Source organism: Capra hircus, chromosome 27 (assembly GCF_001704415.2).
Source record: "Capra hircus breed San Clemente chromosome 27, ASM170441v1, whole genome shotgun sequence".
NCBI lineage: Eukaryota > Metazoa > Chordata > Mammalia > Artiodactyla > Bovidae > Capra > Capra hircus.
In genome coordinates, this window is record NC_030834.1 from 37,928,603 (window position 1) to 37,947,917 (window position 19,315).

General features: G+C 43.1%; 1 protein-coding gene across 1 annotated transcript in view; it reads left to right on the plus strand.

The window, feature by feature from the left end:
• The window catches only part of GPM6A (glycoprotein M6A), a 248,372-nt gene continuing 229,653 nt past the window's right edge, over window positions 597-19,315 (plus strand). The window contains exon 1 of the mRNA XM_018042034.1: window positions 597-816. Within this exon, the coding sequence (XP_017897523.1) occupies window positions 813-816 (4 nt within the window). The 5' untranslated portion in view covers window positions 597-812. The remainder of the gene's footprint in view (window positions 817-19,315) is intronic.

Sequence of the window (19,315 nt, forward strand, 5' to 3'; positions counted from 1 at the left end):
TTTTTTTTTTTAGCTTGAGGGACCTTAGAGATCACTTTTTCCAGATCTTTCATTTTACAAATTAGGAAACTGAGTCCCCTTGTATTAGCAGTAGAGCAGGAATCACCACCTCGTCCTCCAGTTGGCAAGCCCAGTGCTTTTCTAGCAGCATCTACTGCTCCTTGCACTGAGTCATTTATTTTCCAGGTGACTTTTGCATATTGTGATGTGTGTCTGGCGGGGAGGGACTTTACAGCCTTGCCAGGTTATAGAAACGAACATATGTAACATAGAAGAAAGAAGAGAGATATAAATTCATGGGAGAATTTTCTCTTCCTGTTACCTTAACATTGTTATTAAGGGAAAAACTAGTATATTGAAAGCAAGAGAAGATTTTTAGGGAAATCATCCTATCAAACTCCTCTGGAATCAGCTTTCCTGGTTAGGGTTTCCAGGTTACAGGTTATGATCTTGGCTACCAGGTCATCCGTGTGCCCTGAGACGCGGCGAGCGTGTAATGCGGATTCAACGTATTCCAGGGGGAGGTGTTTGCAAGTGGCCGGCCAAGTGGACGTGATCAGGGCGGGAAAGGGGGCCGGGGAGGGGAGCGGCGGGAACCGCGAGGCCACAGCCAGTTGTCCGCCGGGCAGGTGGGAAGAGGGAGGGGTCTGCGCGGCCGCCGGGTGCCAGGAGCCCCGGGAGCCGGCTCCGCTGGGAGGGGCGAGGCTGTCACTCGCGCCGCGCGGAGCAGGAGAGGCGCGCGGAGCTCTCGGGCCCGCGCTGCGTCGGCCGCCAGCGCTTGGAGGGGCCGCCGGGCAGCGGGACGCGGCGCCATGGGTGAGTGTGCAGCCCGCGGGGCGCCCCGGGGCTCGGCCTCGGGAGGAAAGCGGGTGTCGGCCGGCCGGCCTGGGGTTGCACACCTCCCCCCAACAGCCTGTGGACTTTTCTCCGGGAGCCAGGCGGCGGGAGCGGGGTGGCACTCGGAGGTGGGCGCCGGGGGAGGACCGCGGTCCAGAGGGGGTCGCCGCGCGTGGGCGTCACGGGGGGCGCAGAGTTCGAAGCTGGGGGCTGTCCCCACGTGCGCCCCAGGAGCCAGCTGAGACGGGGCGCGGGGAGCGGGGACTTCGCGCAACTTCACTCGCAGCGGTCTGCGTGCGGTCAGGCGCCGGGGCAGGGCGAGGAGGGGCACTTCCCAGCCTCCGCCTGCACCGAGTGCCATCGTTGCGCAAAAGGCTGCAAGTTAAAGCTGAAGGCTGACCTGCCTCGGGGTGCGACCCGGTCCAGGTCCCAGGGCGCTGGGGTGCGCGCGCGCCGCTCCGCTCAAGTTTCTAGACCGACTGCCCCCCGCCCCCGCTTCCGCTTTGGAGTTTCGGGGCGGCACCTGGGTGTGAGTGGCTGGGGTCGGGGAACCCGGTGCGGGGACCGGTGCCGGAGGAGGTGGCGTCCCGGAAGAAGAGCTCGGAGCCGCGCGCGGGGGGCGGAGGGCTAGAACCACGCATCCCGCAGGCGCGGTCCAAGGAGCCGCCGGCGCGGCCGCTTTTCGTGCTGATTAGGGATCGGCGGGCAGCCCGGAATGACCCTTCGGTGCCAGCGTTCTCGTTTCTTCTCGGCCAAGTCCATTACGCCCCTCCCCCGGCCTCTCCCTTGTCCTTTGTTGTGAGGGATTTCTTCCAGAGTGAAGGAGGCCTTGGGGATTGACGTGCTTGGTGGAAATTCCTAAGTTCCCACAGGCTCGAGGGGTAGGGGTGCTCTGACTGCTAATCGGTGGAGTTTATAGACGCTGGCCAACTTGGAAGAAAGGAGGACAGAGAAAGCTGAGGACATTTTTGCCTATGAATGTTAACTGTGGTCAAGACATCCATAGTCTGTTGCATGACTCTGGAAAAGTTTTAAAAAGTCCTGTTTTTAAGGGCCTGTGAATAAACTAGCCTTGCAAATGATCTGCAGCATGAGCTGTCTTTAAAAAGTTTTCTGAAACAGGAGGAAAATGTTCCATTTAAAAGGGAAAGATAAAACACTTTTCCCCCCAAGCATGGCAGAATGAGATTCAGGCTCTTTCTTTTGTTGTACATGGTCAAAAACTCTTGTTAGAATAACACAGAGAGGAAAAGCTCTCATAAATGGAAAAACCAACATAATTGACTTTCAGTGAAGTAATCTATTCACTTCACTGAAAGCATTTAAGATGCTATTTTGTATACTGCATAAAGTCTCCAGGAAGAGTCACCTTAAGCTTGAGTGGACTATCTATCCAAGGGTAAGGTGCACATAATTTTGAAGTTAATATTTCCCCAGCTTGCGTTTCCAAGCTATAATGAAGAAGGTAGGTCTTGGCTTTTACCTCAACAAATTAGACAGGATCTCAGGTTACAGCAGAGTGTTCTGGAGAGGAGGTGGGGTTAGCCCCTGAACCCTCTGATCAGACTGAGTTTGGCCTCTGACTCTTAGAACTTCTCTGTCCTACCTGTAAACGGACAGCTGGAATTTGTCTGTTCCTTTTTCTGCCATAAATGGACTGCATTTTCTTATTGTGACTGAGGTCACTAAAAGCTCATGGAGCTGTCAGGTGGCTAGTAGGAAAGAGTGGGTTGAGGAAGCCGGTGAGAACCCAGCGGGCCGGGCGGTAGAAGGACAAATGGGTGGTCTGGGAATGAGGGTCTGAGGCCAGAGCTCAGGACAGAGACCCAGACGCGCAGTCCACACATAGCAAGAGCCCTGGAAGGAGGGGCGCGCAACATGAGAGAAGGAAGGAAGGAAATCTGTCCAGAAACGAGAGAGAAAACACTTGGTCACTTAAGGCCATCTTTCTCCTCATCTTTTAAGTCACTTGTGAAAAGCACAGAAGTTCATTACTTAGCACTTCTTTTATTTAGAGGTAGTAGGGGGGTGAGGATTTAGCATTGGAGTCCAAATTGCTAGGATAAGGGGGAAAGCAGTGTAGCTGAATGCCTGACTGTGCCAGCAGGGTAAGTCCATCTTTTCCTGGTGTCATGACAACTGAAATGTATCATTTCAAGAAAGGAAGATGGTGCTGTGGGGGTGAATATAGCCATCAATTCTTGCTTGACTCAGAAGAAATCCATGCTCTAGCATCATGGAGGAATGAAAGTAATTGGTTAATCAAAATATTCTGAATAATTGATAGTTATATGTATAATGCACAAGGCTATTTCTCAAAAAAAAAAAACCACGTTATTTGCTAAGCAGGCAAATTGAGGTTTAATATCCCTTGCTTCCTCCTTTAATTTTATTTTCTCAGTGATACCTTCAACTTATCAAGGTATGCAGTGGGCTTCCTCTCTGCCCCCAAGTTTTGCTCTGCACAAAAGATATGATGAAATATTTCATACGGAAAAAGTATGGGACTGACTCATTGGTAAGAATATTTGTTTCTTAGCTACAAGGTTGACTTGAACCTGCACAGTCACTAATTATGAAATTGCAGGCTCCAGTGTGAGACAGGTGGGGGAATATTTTAAATTTCTCCTCTCACTGCATCACTCAGTGTTCCTTGTTGTATTTAAAAAGTGGTGTTGAGCATTATACAGAAGATATTATGGAAAGTTTCATGGAGGGAGTGGCTTTGAACCTGGTGATGCTTGAAGGGATGTGAAGGATTTGGGAAGGAGACAGGTATTCTGCAAAGAGTAATGGATCCCTGAGCAGAGCTGAAAGAATTTCATGGAGCAGTAAGACACGATTGACAGAATGGATTGGCAGGATGACACTCGATTTCGGATAGCCTTCAAAAGCAACCTGAGGCATTTAGAATGTATATAATAGGAAAGAGGAAATCGTGGAATATTCTTGAGTAGAGAGGAATTGTAGTGAAATTAGTGTTTGAGGAAGACAAATTGAGCAGTGTTCTTTAAGATAAAGGATAAATTAGGGCAGAACCAGTTGTCACAGTAATCCTGAAGTGTTATGGTCCATGTCTAGTTCAGTTGTGGGTGAAATAGTAGCACTGATGGAAATGGAGAAAGAAAGATGGATGAATGATATTTCTAATTAAAGGTCTAAAATTAGGAAATTAAGTGATAAAGAGGAGAATGAATAAGAAGCATTTTCTGGAGATTTGAAACCTTGAGGAGTGGGGATATAGTAGATCCCTTGACAGAGTTTTTAAAGAAAAAAACAGATGGTTTATTTTCCAGATGCTTTGGACAGAAGATCAATTTTATTTTTGAGATGTTAATTAAATGGTGATGGCTAAACATGTTAACACATATGTTAGTAAATTGGAAACATACAGTGAGAAATTAATCAGAGCACAAGAATAAGAAGGAAAATAAAGGTTAGGAGGTCACCAACCTTTGGTGAGCAGTAAATCCATGTAATAAACTACCTGTTTGGAGGTGAACAGGCATGTGGAGGGCTGGTTGAGGGAAAGGGAAGGAGGATAAACACTGTCTGCAGGAAGAGAAATATCAACCACATAACATGTATCAGTGCCCTGAAATTAGAACAGTGAACTGTGACATCTTTAACTTTCAGTGTTAGATCTAGGAGTCCACACATTTTGACAAGAGGAAAATATCAGATGGAAATATTTTGATGTCATTCGGTTTCAGTAAAAAGGATCTTGGTTAAGGATCTGAAAATTATTTGCAAATTTAAGCCAAGAATAATGGCATGTGGTATCATCTCGAATTCATACTTTTTTTCTTCTGGAAAGTATGACCCCCTAGAGGTAGTTACGAACAAGGAACAGAGAGGCAGGATTTGAAGTCGGAGAAGCAAATGATAATCTTTAGGTGGATTATGCAGACGTTAGGGATCCTGTTTTCTTTTTTGTTTGATGAAGGGTCGTTCATGATTCTATACATTTGTGTAGCTCAGATCTTGATTTAATAATAGTTAGTAATAATTAATAAAAACATGTAGAAAGTTAAGCTTGAGCTATTTCCATGAAACAAACCAAGAATATTTTAAAGATGGTAAATGACTAGTTGAAACTTTTTAAGGGTCAATTGGCCTCTAGTATATTACATGCTTTGCTGTGCTGAGTCACTTCAGTCATGTCCAACTCTTTGCGACCCTATGGACTGTAGCCCACCAGAGGAGCCCAAAGGACTGTAGGCTCCTCTGTCCATGGGATTTCCCTGGCAGGAATTCTGGAGTGGGTTGCCCTGCCCTCCTCCAGGGGATCTTCCCAACCCAGGGATTGAACCTGTGTCTCTTATGTCTCCTGCATTGACAGGTGAGTTCTTTACCACTAGTGCCACCTGGGACTCCAGTACTTTGGCCATCTGATGTGAAGAACTGACTCATTGGAAAAGACCCTGATGGTGGGAGGAGAAGGGGATGACAGAGGATGAGATGGTTGGATGGCATCACTGACTCAATGGACATGGTTTGAGTAAACTCTGGAAGCTGGTGATGGACAGGGAGGCCTGGTGTGCTGCAGTCCACGGGGTCACAAAGAGATGGACACAACTGAGTGACTGGACTGAGCTGAGCAACCACCTGGGAAGCCCGCTAGTATGTTATATGCCCTGCTGCTGCTGCTGCTGTCGCTCCAGTCGTGTCCGACTCTGTGTGACCCCACAGACAGCAGCCCCCCAGGCTCCCCCGTCCCTGGGAGGCAAGAACACTGGAGTGGGTTGCCATTTCCGTCTCCAGTGCATGAAAGTGAAAAGTGAAAGTGAAGTCGCTTGGTTGTATCCACCTCTTAGCGACCCCATGGACTGCAGCCTACCAGGCTTCTCTGTCCATGGGATTTTCCAGGCAAGAGTACTGGAGTGGGGTGCCATCGCCTTCTCCCTAGAAAATTATAAAAGTTTGATCCTGAGCAAAGAAAAATAAACTAATATTTTGGTTATCTTTGCTGCATACCATGTATCCTTATAACTAGTGAATTAAAACAATTTGTTATTATCTCTATGGTTCTGTGGACTTTGCTGCTGAGCAATTCTTACTTGAGGTCTCCTGCCTTGCGGTTCAGTATATGCTGAGGGTCAGGCATCTGAAGACTTGATTGGGCTGGTTGCTTGAAGCGGCTCCCACCTGTAGCTGACGGTGGATGCTGGCTGCTGGTTGGGAGTTCAGGTGGGGCTGCCTGCAAGTGGCTTGGACTTTGGGCAGCATGGTGGCTGGGTTCCAAGGGGTTACATCCCTGGAAAAGTGTTCCAGGAAAAAACCTAGGCAGAAGCTGAAAGACCTCTATAAGCTGCAAGACCTGCTAGAACATCGTAGGTTCTAGAGCACCACTTCTGCTGCATGCTAATGCTCACAGAAATCACTGGGGATAGTCAGAGTCAAGGGAGGAGCATGCCTGTTGAAGGACAGAAGGACCTGAGGGAGCCAGCTGCTTGAGCTCATTCCTAAAAGAGATGCCTGGTAGATGTGTTTCACAATGGAGACATCATCAGGTTGACCTCTGAAAATTTGGTCTTTTATTTAAAAAACTTTTTAATTGGAGGATAATTGCTTTACAAGATTTTGCTGATTTCTGCCATGTATCATCATGAATCGGCGATAGGTGTACATATACCCCCTCCCTCTTGAATCTCCCTGCCACTTCCCACCCCATCAGACTGTCACAGGAGCACCAGGTTTGAGTTCCCTGTGTCATACAGCAAGTTTCTGAATCACATATGAGAAAGGATCTTTGCTTTCGTGAGAGCTGTAAAGACATCCAGATAGTCACACTAGTTTCACAGGAAAACATTTGAGTGTGGAAATTCATGCCTGGGTGGAAGTGTGTTAGTGAAGTGCTGGGGTAAGCTCTGCTCAGAATAATTTCAAATAGAATCAGCTGGCATTTCTTTATTTTAATTTCAATTTGAAGTTTCTAAGGCTATTGTAAATTACTGTTTATTTTACTTAAGTTGGAGTTTGTCATAAATTGAAATGTATAAATCCTTTATTCAATATCTTCTTGTCACACTAAACTAAATGTTTTGTAGTGAACAGTTCAGAAGGTTGCTTTATTTTTCAAGAATGTGTTGACTGTACGAAATACGCAGTTGGTATGGTGCAACTAAAAATAAGTATAGTCTTAACTATCACTTTTTTTGAAAGATACGTTTCTAAATTAAATATGTAACTGTCAGTTTATTAAAACTTTAAGTGTAAGTCTCATTTTACTGTTTTTAATTGGAAAGAGAGCTGACATTTATGGTTACAAAAATATAGGTCTTTCTCCTTAGATGATTGAAAACCAAAGAAAAAATAGGGTAAAGGAGATGGGTTTAAAGTCAAGGACAGAATTAGTTTCAACCTAGAAACTTAGAGGCCTTAAAAAAGAATTAGATTCTGATGGTTGCAACCTGACTGATTTGAGGTCATTCTATTTTCGACTGTTTGACAAGAGGTGAGGGAATGAGGATAGATAATCCAAAGCCACATACTCTGTCCCCAGTACTCATGACATGGCAGACAGACAGAACTACATCTCAACGGGAGATAAAGGCCTGACCTGTATAACCGATAGGACTGGAAGAGTGCCTGAGGAATTCAGAAGGTACGGTGACATGGAATTAAATTCTTCTTTAGTTTGTTAAGACAACCTGTCAGAATAGTCACTCACTACTTTCTCTATAATATTTGAGATAACCCGAACTATATAATGATAGCAAAATCACTATCTCTGGCTGTTGCTGTAAGACATCTTATTCTAGAGCCTCTGAGGCTATTGTCTGAGTAGAATAACTTGGAGAATATGCTAAGTACCGGTCTGTGGGTCCCACTGCCAAGATTTGAGATGAGAAAGTTTGGGCTTGAGAGGTGGACCTGCAGTTCTCACATGAGGTTCAACCAGTGTTGAGGATGAAGCCTGGAGAACTAGCTCTTCCAGAAGCTTCCATCCCCCATCAAGCTCGCTGAGCCCCGTGCTGCTGCCTTTCCTCACCTGGGCCTTGCTGAGACTTAGCCTAAGTCTCTGTTGAGCTCCTCTGTCCATCCTACCAGGCACATCTTAGCCTGTTGATGGGACAGTAACTCTCCCTCAGAAAATAACTGATGATTTCCTGTCTCAGGATTTCAAGTGTTACTTGCTGCTGCTGCTACTGCTAAGTTGCTTCAGTCGTGTCCGACTCTGTGTGACCCCATAGACGGCAGCGCACCAGGCTTCTCCGTCCCTGGGATTCTTCAAGCAAGAACACTGGAGTGGGTTGCCATTTCCTTCTCGAATGCATGAAAGTGAAAAGTGAAAGTGAAGTCGCTCAGTCGTGTCTAACTCTTAGCGATCCCATGGACTGCAGCCCACCAGGCTCCTCCGTCCATGGGATTTTCCAGGCAGGAGTGCTGGAGTGGGGTGCCATTGCCTTCTCTGTCAAGCGTTACTTATGTGCACATAAATCTGGCTCCATGTGCTCAAGGGTCAGCTATGTCCCCCTCAGCCGCCGCTTGCAGGCTTCAGTCTCAATGCCTGCAAAATGGAATTCTCCTTCCTGAGTCTGGCTGGCTCCCTCTTCTCTTCCTTTGCCCTCTTCCTTCTCTTTGTTTTTCTTGATGACTCCAGTATGCCTGGCCTTGTTGAGCGGATGTCATCACACGTCTGAATGCCCACACTGTCTCGTCCTGTGTCCTCACCTGCTCCAGCCTGGATGTGGGTGGTTTTCCCACTGCCAGTCACCTCCCCTCCTTGGTCTCCTCCCAAATCACGCACGTGATGATCCAAACAACCCATGCCAGCACGATTCTTCTTGCCCCACTGGTCCTCTCCAGCTTCACCTCCCGCTATCATCTCTCATGCATTGTATGCTTAACTGCCTTATGCAAAAACGTGAATGCACTGTTTGGCCAATCTAATGATACACAGTAATGTATTTATTTTAATGGACATTTTCTGTAATTGAGATAAGTCAGCTGTCTACTTCAGTCTAAGTTTGAAGCACAAATAACGAACGTTGGATACTAAGGGGGTTTTCTGCAGTCCTGCTTCAGGTTTTCTATGAAATAGTACAAAAAGAACAAAAATTCATAATGAGATGCTACATATATGTGTGACAAAGGTCCATTATTGTTACTGTTTGATAGATTCTTTCCTTCCAAAAGAAAAATTTACAAAGAAGAATATAATTTTGTTTGTTAATTATAGATGAGAAATTAAATTCAGGGTGAGAAGTCTCTAAAGAAAAATCCAGAGCAACTATTAATATAAGTGCACAATTTTAAAGTAATTGGTTCCTTAGGTATAAATGAAGTAGAGATCACTACTGAGTGTTATTATTTAGTTTCAACCATTTCTCAGCATTACCTTAATAAAATTCTTTTTATATAACATGATACATGCATCCTGTTTAACTGGGAGGTAAGTAAAGTGATAACTAAACTCAAAGGAGGTAAACAATTTAAAAATACCAGTGAAAATCAGAAGATTGCTTTTTGGCAGGAAAGCTATGACAAACACAGACAGTGTATTAAAAAGCAAAGACATCACTTTGCTGACAAAGCTCTGTGTAGTCTAGGCTATGGTCTTTTTCTCGAAGTCATGTACGGATGTGAGAGCTGGACCATAAAGAAGGCTGAGTGACAAAGAGTTGATGCTTTCGAACTGTGGTGCTAGAGTCCCCTGGACTGCAAGGAGATCAAACCAGTCCATCTTAAAGGAAATCTACCCTGAATATTCATTAGAAAGACTGATGCTGAAGCTGAAGCTCGAATACCTTGGCCACCTGATGCGAACAGCTGACTCTTTGGAAAAGACCCTGATGCTGGGAGAGATTGAGGGCAGGAGGAGAAAGAGGTGACAGAGGATGAGATGGTTGGATGGCATCACCGATTCAATGGACATGGACTTGGGCAAACTCTGGGAGATGGTGAGGTACAGGGAAGCCTGGAGTGCTGCAGTCCATGGAGTTGGAAAGAGTTGGACATGATTTGGCAACTGAACCATAACAACAACCTCATTGCTTCATATTAAAATCATCATTATCACAGAATCATTGTACCTAAGGCCACCAACACTTCCATAGTAAAATAATGCTCTGTATTATATACTTGAAGTTACTAGAGACTAGATCTTAAGCTTGTCACCATGGAAAAAGAGGTAACTTTGTGAGGTGATGGATGTGTTAATTAACTTAATCATGGTCATCATTCACAATGTTTATCTATATCACCATGTTAAATACACACACACTCACACACACACACATATATATATACAAGTTTGTCAATTATACCTCATCAAAGCTGAAAAAATTTAAGAAAGTAAAAAAACTAAAAAGACTACTCCTTCCAACACAAGCAGCCTCTTAAGTGTGTTTTAATATTGATTGGACCAAGAGTGCTCACCCTTCTACACATCATGACAGCGAAAGATGCATAAAGCCCAGATTCTCATTTCTCCTTCAAAAGTACTTGTATATCAATTGGGAGATACAAAAATCACATGCGTAGAAAACCATCCGAGAATTTGAGAAAATTAGATAATGGAGATCTAGACTAATGTGATGATTGCTAAAGCCGTCGGTCCAGGATGGGAGAGACCCACGGAGGCTGCATTCATCCAGGGAGGTTTTTGAATGCAGGACCGTGAAGGGAATCTGGGCGTGTGTGATTCTGTCAGAAGGAGGGGTGGAGGTGTGGCTAGAGCCCAGGAGGTGGGCTGAGCGTGCTCGGGGCCCACCTGAGTCTGCTTCCCCGCTCCGGCTCTCTGCTATGAATTTTTCCACCTCCTCCATGACCTCTGGACTGGGACGTGGGGTGCCACCCTCATGGAAGTCTGCCTCTTTGATGTTCAGGGTATTTGTCTGCCTCGCTTTCTGACTGACCGCTGCAGCTGACTGACTTCCTGCCACTCCTGTTCCTTTGTAGAACACGTCGTCAGCTCTTCTGTGATGTCCCCCCAGATCTCATGAGTGTTTTCAACCCTTTCGAGATTAGTCATTTCCACCCTCCCCACCCTCCCTTGACACACACAGGTTCTCATAACTCACGCCTGGATTTTGTTGTTAAGTGGGATTTGCTGAGTGTCTAAATTAAAGCCAGTCTTGCTACAGCATCAGTAACAATGCACGACTCTGGAGGGTGTGATTCCCATTGTGCCCCTGAGGGCTTCCGATCATGAGAATGGTGCCCGGCAGTGGGCGAAGCAGGGTCTGCTGGTCACAGCATCTCACCCTCTGCCCCTCACTCTGGTACTCCACCTCTAAACCCACTCATTGTCCTCTGAGCCCTGGCTACCTCATTTGATTTCCCTCTGCGCTAGCCCATCATTGTCATTGAGTCGCTAAGTTGTGTCTGACTCTTTGTGACCTCATGGACTGTAGCACACCAGGTCCTCTGTCCTCCACTATCTCCAGGAGTTTGCTCAAATTTGTGTCCCTTGAGTCAGGTGATGTTATTTAACCATCTCATCCTCTGCTGCCCCCTTCTCCTTTTGCCTTCAGTCTTTCCCAAGCATCAGTGTCTTTTCCAGGGAGTTGATTCTTTGCATCAGGTGCCCAAAGTATTGGAGCTTCAGCTTTAGCGTAAGCATCATTACTCTTCTTCCATTCGGTCACAGCCCAGAACCCCAAGCCCCCTTTTGCAAATGTTCTTTTGTTCAAGAGCCTGGATCACTGCAGCATAGGTGGGAGTCTTCATATAAGGATTGAGAAAACGGTTCTAATGCAAGAGCATGCAACTGTAGCCTTTCAGCCAGGGAGCGATAGGGAAATTATCAGATTTAGTTACAGATGTAGCAGAAAGGAAGGAATCAGAAGAGATAATGAGAAGAGAAATTTTCTGTTAGAACACCAACCGGAAGGTGGTGTTCTGATGAGAGAGAGAACGAAGCTATCAAGAACAAACATAAATAAACTGAAAATATTCTCAATTCAGGCAATTGCCAATGAACTAAACTTCATATATCCCACATCAATAACTATGAGGATGATCTGGTATGACTTAGGTCAGCCCAAGGGATTCAGGATTGCTGTGTGGATCTACCTGTCCAGAGGAATGCTCTGTTAGTTCCTGCTACCCAGGTGGTCCTCCCTAGAAAGTGTGCAAGATGGCAAACTTTCCGGATGAAAGAGTGTTTTACTAAGAGTATGCAGTTGGATTCCCTCCCCAAAAAATAGAACCTTAAAACAAGCTCTTAAGATCCAATTTCCCACTGACTGTGTGATATAATCAGACATTTATAAAAATTTGACTCAGAGATCTTAGGACATCCACTTAATTATGAATGAAATAATTCAATGTATTTAATTACAGATTATAACTTAGTGGACAATTTTGCTATTCAAATTAAATTGAAAATTAAAAACTTGAAACTTTTGATACCAAAGAATGTGATATAGTTTAGTAACGATAATGAGAGGATTTAATAGTTTTTTAAATCCCTAATTATTTAGCATTATGCAATATTGTCTCCTTTTTTCATGTCTTTATACTTACTGTGCATGATATGAGATGAAGGGCAGAGAAGAAATATCCTTTTTCTTAACACCTTAAGTTTCACATTCTGACCTGTAGGCTGCCCTAATTCTGGGCCTTTTTTCTATTTCTTTTCTTTGTTTTTTTTTGCCACTCTGTTTTATCCTTTTTTTTTTTTGCTTTACTTTGGCTTTTAAAGTTCAAAATGATGCATCTTTTTTATTATTTTAAAATGTTATTAATTTTATTTTAAATTAATTTTTGTTGATGTATTGTTGCTTTACAATGTTGTATTAGTTCCTACTGTACAGCAAAGTGAATCAGCCACAGATGTACTTATGTCCCCTCCCTTTGAATCTTTGAAGAAGACTGTATCCTTGAGGTTGACAGATTCATTCAGTTCTCTCCCATCTTCTGTGTAAGGGACTGACCCAAAGCAACATAGTTAAAATGAAACACTATATAATTAAAGAGTTCTGGATAGGTGAATTTCCAAAGACTAATTGGATGTCTGTAAGGATGTCTGGTCATTTTCCACTGCGGCTTTCTCCATATGTGGAGCTCCATGTGGGCAAAGCTCTGGGTGCAGGTGTGTTCAGGCAGTGTGTTTCTACCTCTGACTGCTCAGCAGCACCAGCAGACTTGACCCTGATCCTTCAGTTCTTGCGCAGACGGCAGAATCGAGGTGCAAGTAGCTGTTTGCTCTCAGGTCCAGCCGGTCCTTCTGTTTTCTTGGTCACTGGCTTGCTTCTTCCGTCCCAGTGGCTGTAGCTCACTGTTTATTTACTGGGTGTTCAGTATGAGAAAACATCTCGTCTTTGATCACTGACAACAGATTAGAGCAGTGAGCATGCCCATCATGGCACATTGGGTATAATCTTTGGCTGTTAGGCTCTTGGCTGGTCTGCTGCACTTTACTGTCTTGAAGGTTTGAGAAATCTGACTGCTTTGTTGGTTGTTGTTTTCCTATTCTTATTAACACTTGCCAAACCTTTTGTCATGCAGCTTTAGAACCATGACAGCTTCTAGGTCAAATTTCAGTTTTGATCCCTGCATCTTTAGAAGTAAAACTAAGAACTAAAATAGCCATTTCCTCTCAGTGATTGCCATGGGTGCTGATTAAGCTGCATGCTGGTTGTTGGAGTCATAGCAACAAGTCCTGCTTACTATCTTTTAAGAATCTCAATTAAGTTTCTTTTAGTCTTTGAATATCTAACTACAGAAAAGTTTAATTTCCTAGGGAAAATGAATATATTCTTTTCTTGGAGAACAACACCATAGAGTTAATTAAGCATTCCTCTCCAAGGTTTATTTGTGTACTAAGCTTGAAATTATTTGCACTCCTTTTTTTCCCCTATTTTTTTCTTCCAGCTTTCATAATTAGGCTTTCAGTGGACTTAATCTTTTAATTTTAAAATGATTAAGTGCCAAGTTGTTGGGTACCATTGCTTGGGTTACAAAGACAAACATATCCAGCAATAACAAGAAGTTCATTGAACTTGCTATAATGACAGCAGATACTCAGGTTTTATTTTCAACAAAGACTCAGGACATTTTGCACTTGACCGTGCTATCTTGAGAAGAGCTATAATTATTTTATTTTTCTAGGTGAGTAATTAATTTTTGGTATTAAATTCTACTATGATATAAAATATGAATAGGGAATTTTTTTTTCTTTTTTTACAAGTCATATATATTTGTAATTTCTCCCGACAAGGACTCTTTTAGAGGCATATAAAGTTTAAACTTCTCCCAAATGGGTTAATGGTGAGAAAAAAAGGTTATGTTATTTTACTTTTGAAATCAACTTGAATAGAATTTTGTATTCTCCAATTCATTAATTTCTAAGTGAATCTGAATAAATAAACTTTCGTGGCAAATTCATGGCACTTTTTTGCATTTTTTAATTTAGAGAAGTCTGTTTTCAGTTCCTGGAGTCACTGCTTTGGAAGGGTGATCTGAACTCCCTGAGCTTCAGTTAGTTATTTTATTTGATATTTGTAGACACAATAATAACACCCTGGACTACCTGAAGTTCAGAAGAATAAATGACGCAATCTATTAAAATAAAGGGCTTCCCTGGTGGCTCAGTGGTAAAGAATCTGCCTGCCAATGCAGGAGACACGGGTTTGATCCCTGGTCAGGAAGATCCCCTGGAGAAGGAAATGGCAACTCACTCCAGTGTTCTTGACTGGGAAATCCATGGACAGAGGAACCGGGCAGGCTACAGTCCCTGGGGTCGCAAAAGAGTCAGACAGGACTGAGTGACTAAACAACAACAACATGTTAAAATAATTTAACAATGTCAGACTAGGAGATAATACTCAATACATATAAACATACGTGAGTGTGTGCATACACACACATAAATGAAACTGTGAAAGTAAGTTTGTCTTATTAAGTCTTTGGTCGTAATTTTTTTAAGTCTATTATACAAGAAACTGTGGATGAAAGAAAGTGAAAGTCAGAGTTGCTCAGTCGTGTCCGACTCTTTGCAACCCCATGGACTGTAGTCCATGGAATTCTCCAGGCCAGAATACTATAGTGGGTAGCCTGTCCCTTCCCCATCGGATCTTCCTAGCACAGGAATTGAACCGGAGTCTCCTGCATTGCAGACGAATTATTTACCAACTGACCTATGAGGGAAGCCCTTGGTGCTTATTTTTCAAAACCAATGCACAGTGTAGTCATATGTTTTCCTAGGGATAAACTGATTGGCTATGGCTTTTATGGATAGGATATAGTATTAGGAATAAGCTAGAGTAAAGATTAAGACTTTGCTCAAAGGATGTCTAGGGATGATCTTAAAAATCAGAACATGTGAAGTCCATCTGTATAGAATGCATTCATCAAGCAAATTTTAAACCCCTCATTCCAAGATATTATTAAAGCGCAATAAGGTTTTTATTGTTTATTTTAAATTCAAAGCATTGCAGTAAGTTGCTTATTTTATTTAATAACACTTGGTACTCTCAAGAGAGAATACTAAATAAAATACTACAAACACTTGGTTTTATGTGGATTTTTTTTATTATGTAAGAATATTAAAGATATGAAAATTTTCTCAATTCATGGTTGAAATTTCCATTATTAGCACATTCTGATTATTTTATAGTCATGTCATATTGGAAAGTCTAACTTTGAAGAATTCTTCTGTCTCAGATGTGGTTAATTTTGGTCACTAATTATTCAAGCTGTTCTAAAAATCTGCTTCTTTGATTTGTCTATCAATCATTTATCCAAAGAATGAAATATTATTCTAAGTATTTAAAACTGATTTCAATGAATATATTAGCATAGTAGTCTTTTAGTTTGCAGATTATTTAATGATTTTTAAGGAACCAGGCAATCTCCAGTGGTTCATTATGTAAATGTCCTCATATCCAGCCGTATTAGGGAATGCAGGAGTTCATTTGTTTTATTTTTCTAATGTTATTCCACTCTTTTTCGTTTGTTTGTTTTGTTTTGTACGTCTAGGTACTTCTGCTTGTTGGTTATGCAGCTGGTGTAACGTGGTGGTGTTCTCTGAGCTGTAGCTTCTCACTGTGGCCGTTCTGCATTACTCGTAGGGTCACAATGATGAGAAGAAGCGATGGGTTCTATGTGAATGCCTCGTCCCTGGCTTGTGGCAGGATTTGGTCAATGGAGCTTACTACCACATTACCCTTCTCTCTACCTATACGCAGTCAAGCCTCTAGAATAGTTGGTGCTCCTTGTTGTAAACCTTTACTTACGGAGTTTGTGTGGTACATACCTCTGGTTCTGAATTGCAATGTCCTACTATAACATTTGGTTTATTTAATTGCTTGCAGTGAACAAAAGGATGTTTTTGACATAAGAAATTAGTTTGAGAGACATCGTAATATAAACCACAGACAGTGAGTTAGAAACTTAAGTAAAAAAACCCCAAACAGGTGAAAAGCAGAAGTGTAAAGTATCTTAAGATGATTTATTAAAATTGGATGACTGAATTAAAAAGTCTAAATCACTGAATTTTCTAATGTGAATAGCCTGTTTTAATTCTTAGTGCATGTGAGGGCTTCAAAGCAACTGTTATCATGGTTTTGGAAAGAAACATCTTCTATTTCTAATACCTCAGTGAATGAATCAGAATCATTTTAAATTACCTCAGCACCTTTTATACAGAAATCAATTTAGTATGGTTTTTGCATAGTTCATTTTCCAGATAGACAACTAATAAAGTACTAAGACTCTGTGACTCTAATTATATTACTTTATCTTTGACTAATAAATCTTTTTCGTTGAATAAAAGTAAACAGTAACCTAAGATCAAATGATTAATTAACTAAATAAAAATTATTTTCATGTGCAGTTTAAGAGTTTAACTATTTCTGAAGAATTGGCTAGAAACTGATAAGAACTGAACCTCTGGAGGCATTAATCAATGCTGAAGAGTCTGGGTTGTGATATTGTTTCTTCATTCATTCACTCACTAAATAAATATTGATTGAAAGACACTGTGTACCTACTGTGTGCCCAGCAGTCTTCTAGGAGCTGAAAATATAATGATGGCGGAAGTAAACATGGTTAGTGGTATCAGATATTCATGAACTATGGGGGAGAAACCCAGGTAGATAATTGCAGCTCAGGCATCAATATTTGACAGGATCCAGTAAAGAATAACCCTTATTAGTCAAGTTTGGATTGAAGACAAATGCTCTGGGAGATGGAGCTGAAAATGTTAGTTCTTTCACTACTGATAGCGATCTTGGAGAACAAGATCTTAGCTGGTCTCTCCAAGGGGGCATTTTATTTCAGTTTTGCATTGGACAGACTTACTCAGACACAAGCATCATGGACCAGTGGCCACTTCTCAGTGCCTGTCCCCCTGCCAATGTGTCGTGGAGGGGCAGAGAATTCTAGACAAGTATGAAGGCTGACGGTGGGGACCTGGGAGATTGTGGACTTTGGGGAACTCGGTGTAGTAGACTGGTGTGTAAAGATAGCATGGAAGGAGCGATGTCTGGAGGAAGACCTGGGGTCCACGTGGCACAGACCTTAGGGTCATGTTGGTCCATTTCAGTTTTATTATGAGAGCAACATGGAGCCATTGAGGGTTTTAAACAGGGGTTTGACACAGTCACAGTTGTGCAGGGTGAATCTGAAAGGTACAAAACAGAACGAAGGGTCTAATCAACAGGGGATTTTCGTGCCAGAAGGCAGAGGCCACGCAGCGTGAGCAGGAGCAGTAAGACCTTGTGTAGTGCAGCTGGGAGACGCTTGCTGTTCCATCTCCCTGGCTTCCTTGTAGCATTCCGTGGCTCATTAGCACTTCCACCAAGAGGGCGGGCACAGGCGCTGAATCAGACCTTCCCAGTGTTCTTTCAGAACCACCATTCTGAGGAATGAGCAGTCATTTTTTTTTTTTTTTTTACTTGCAATTAATTGTGGTTTGGGATTAACTGAAAATTTTGTTGATTCATCCTGCCCCAAGGTCTCATTAGCATGTATGATTGAGTCAGAAATGATTTTAATTATTTACTTGACCCTTTTAATTGACTTATTTTTTCCTGTGCTCTACTTCCCTGGTGGCTCAGAGGTAAACCTGCCTGCGATGCAGGAGACCAGGTTCAATCCCTGGGTCGGGAAGATTCCCTGGAGAAGGCAGTGGCAGTCAACTCCAGTATTGCCTGGAGAATTCCATGGACAGAGGAGCCTGGCAGGCTCTAGTCCATGGGGTCGCAAAGAGTTGGACACGACTGAGCAACTAACACTTTTCCTCTTTCTTTCCTCTGATAGTTTGTAAGCTTTCTGCGTTATTTTTTATTTGATCACATCAATCGCGCCTTCAGTGAGCCGGGCCCTGCAACTGAAGGGCAAGCAGCAAAGCCATGTTCTAAGGTTCTGTGAAGTTCATTTTGGGGCTACATGAGAAGGGAACTCTGTCTTGGATCATGCAGGTTTTTCTCTCAAGACTAAACATTTCCTCATGGGGTAAACTTCGTTGAAGTTGGATTGCTTTAGGTATGAAGAGCTAGAGTGGGCACTATGGCTCAATAGTCCCAATGTTGTCTAATCTTTAAATTTTTTTTTAAAAACTTTTCACTTTATGTTGGAGTATAGCCAGTGAACGATGTTGTGATAGTTTCAGGTGAACAGCGAAGGGACTCAGCCATACAAATACATGTATCTGATCTCCCCCAGACTCCCCTCCCATCCAGGCTGCCACATAACACTGAGCTGCGTCCCATGTGCTGGACAGTAGCTCCTTGTTGGTTACCCATTTTAAATACAGCAGTGTGTACATGTCCCTCCCAGACTCCCTGACTGTCCTTTACCCATGTTCTTTCCCCCGCCCCCAGCAACCCTAAGAGCATTCTGAGTCTGTGAGTCTCTTTCTGTTTTTGTAAATAAGTTCATTCGTATGATTTCATTGTAGATTCCACAGGTAAGGGATGTCATAATGTTTCTCCTTCTCTGACTTACCTCACTTAATATGACAACCTCTACATCCATCCATGTTGCTACAATGGCATTACTTCATTCCTTTTAATGGTTGAGTAATAGTCCCTGGTATATATGTATGTATATAATCCTAGACGTAACTTTAGAAGCTTCTCTATGTATAAAGTTAAGTCCTGTTAATTTTGCTGTTTAACTGTCTGTTTCTGTGCTTTGCCATCGTTTTGAGATGGCTGTTCACTGTTACACATTCTGTCTTCGCAGACATTGTATTGGTATCATTAGTAGTCAGAGATGGCGGTCATGTGATAGTCCATTCATTCCACCGTGACTCAGTGTGCACTCCTCTTGTGCCTAGCACTGTTTACTGCCCTCTGTACCCGCCTCATGCGAAGAGTTGACTCATTGGAAAAGACTCTGATGCTGGGAGGGATTGGGGGCAGGAGGAGAAGGGGACAACCGAGGATGAGATGGCTGGATGGCATCACGGACTCAATGGACGTGAGTCTGAGTGAACTCCGGGAGTTGGTGATGGACAGGGAGGCCTGGCATGCTGCGATTCATGGGGTCGCAAAGAGTTGGACACGACTGAGCGACTGAA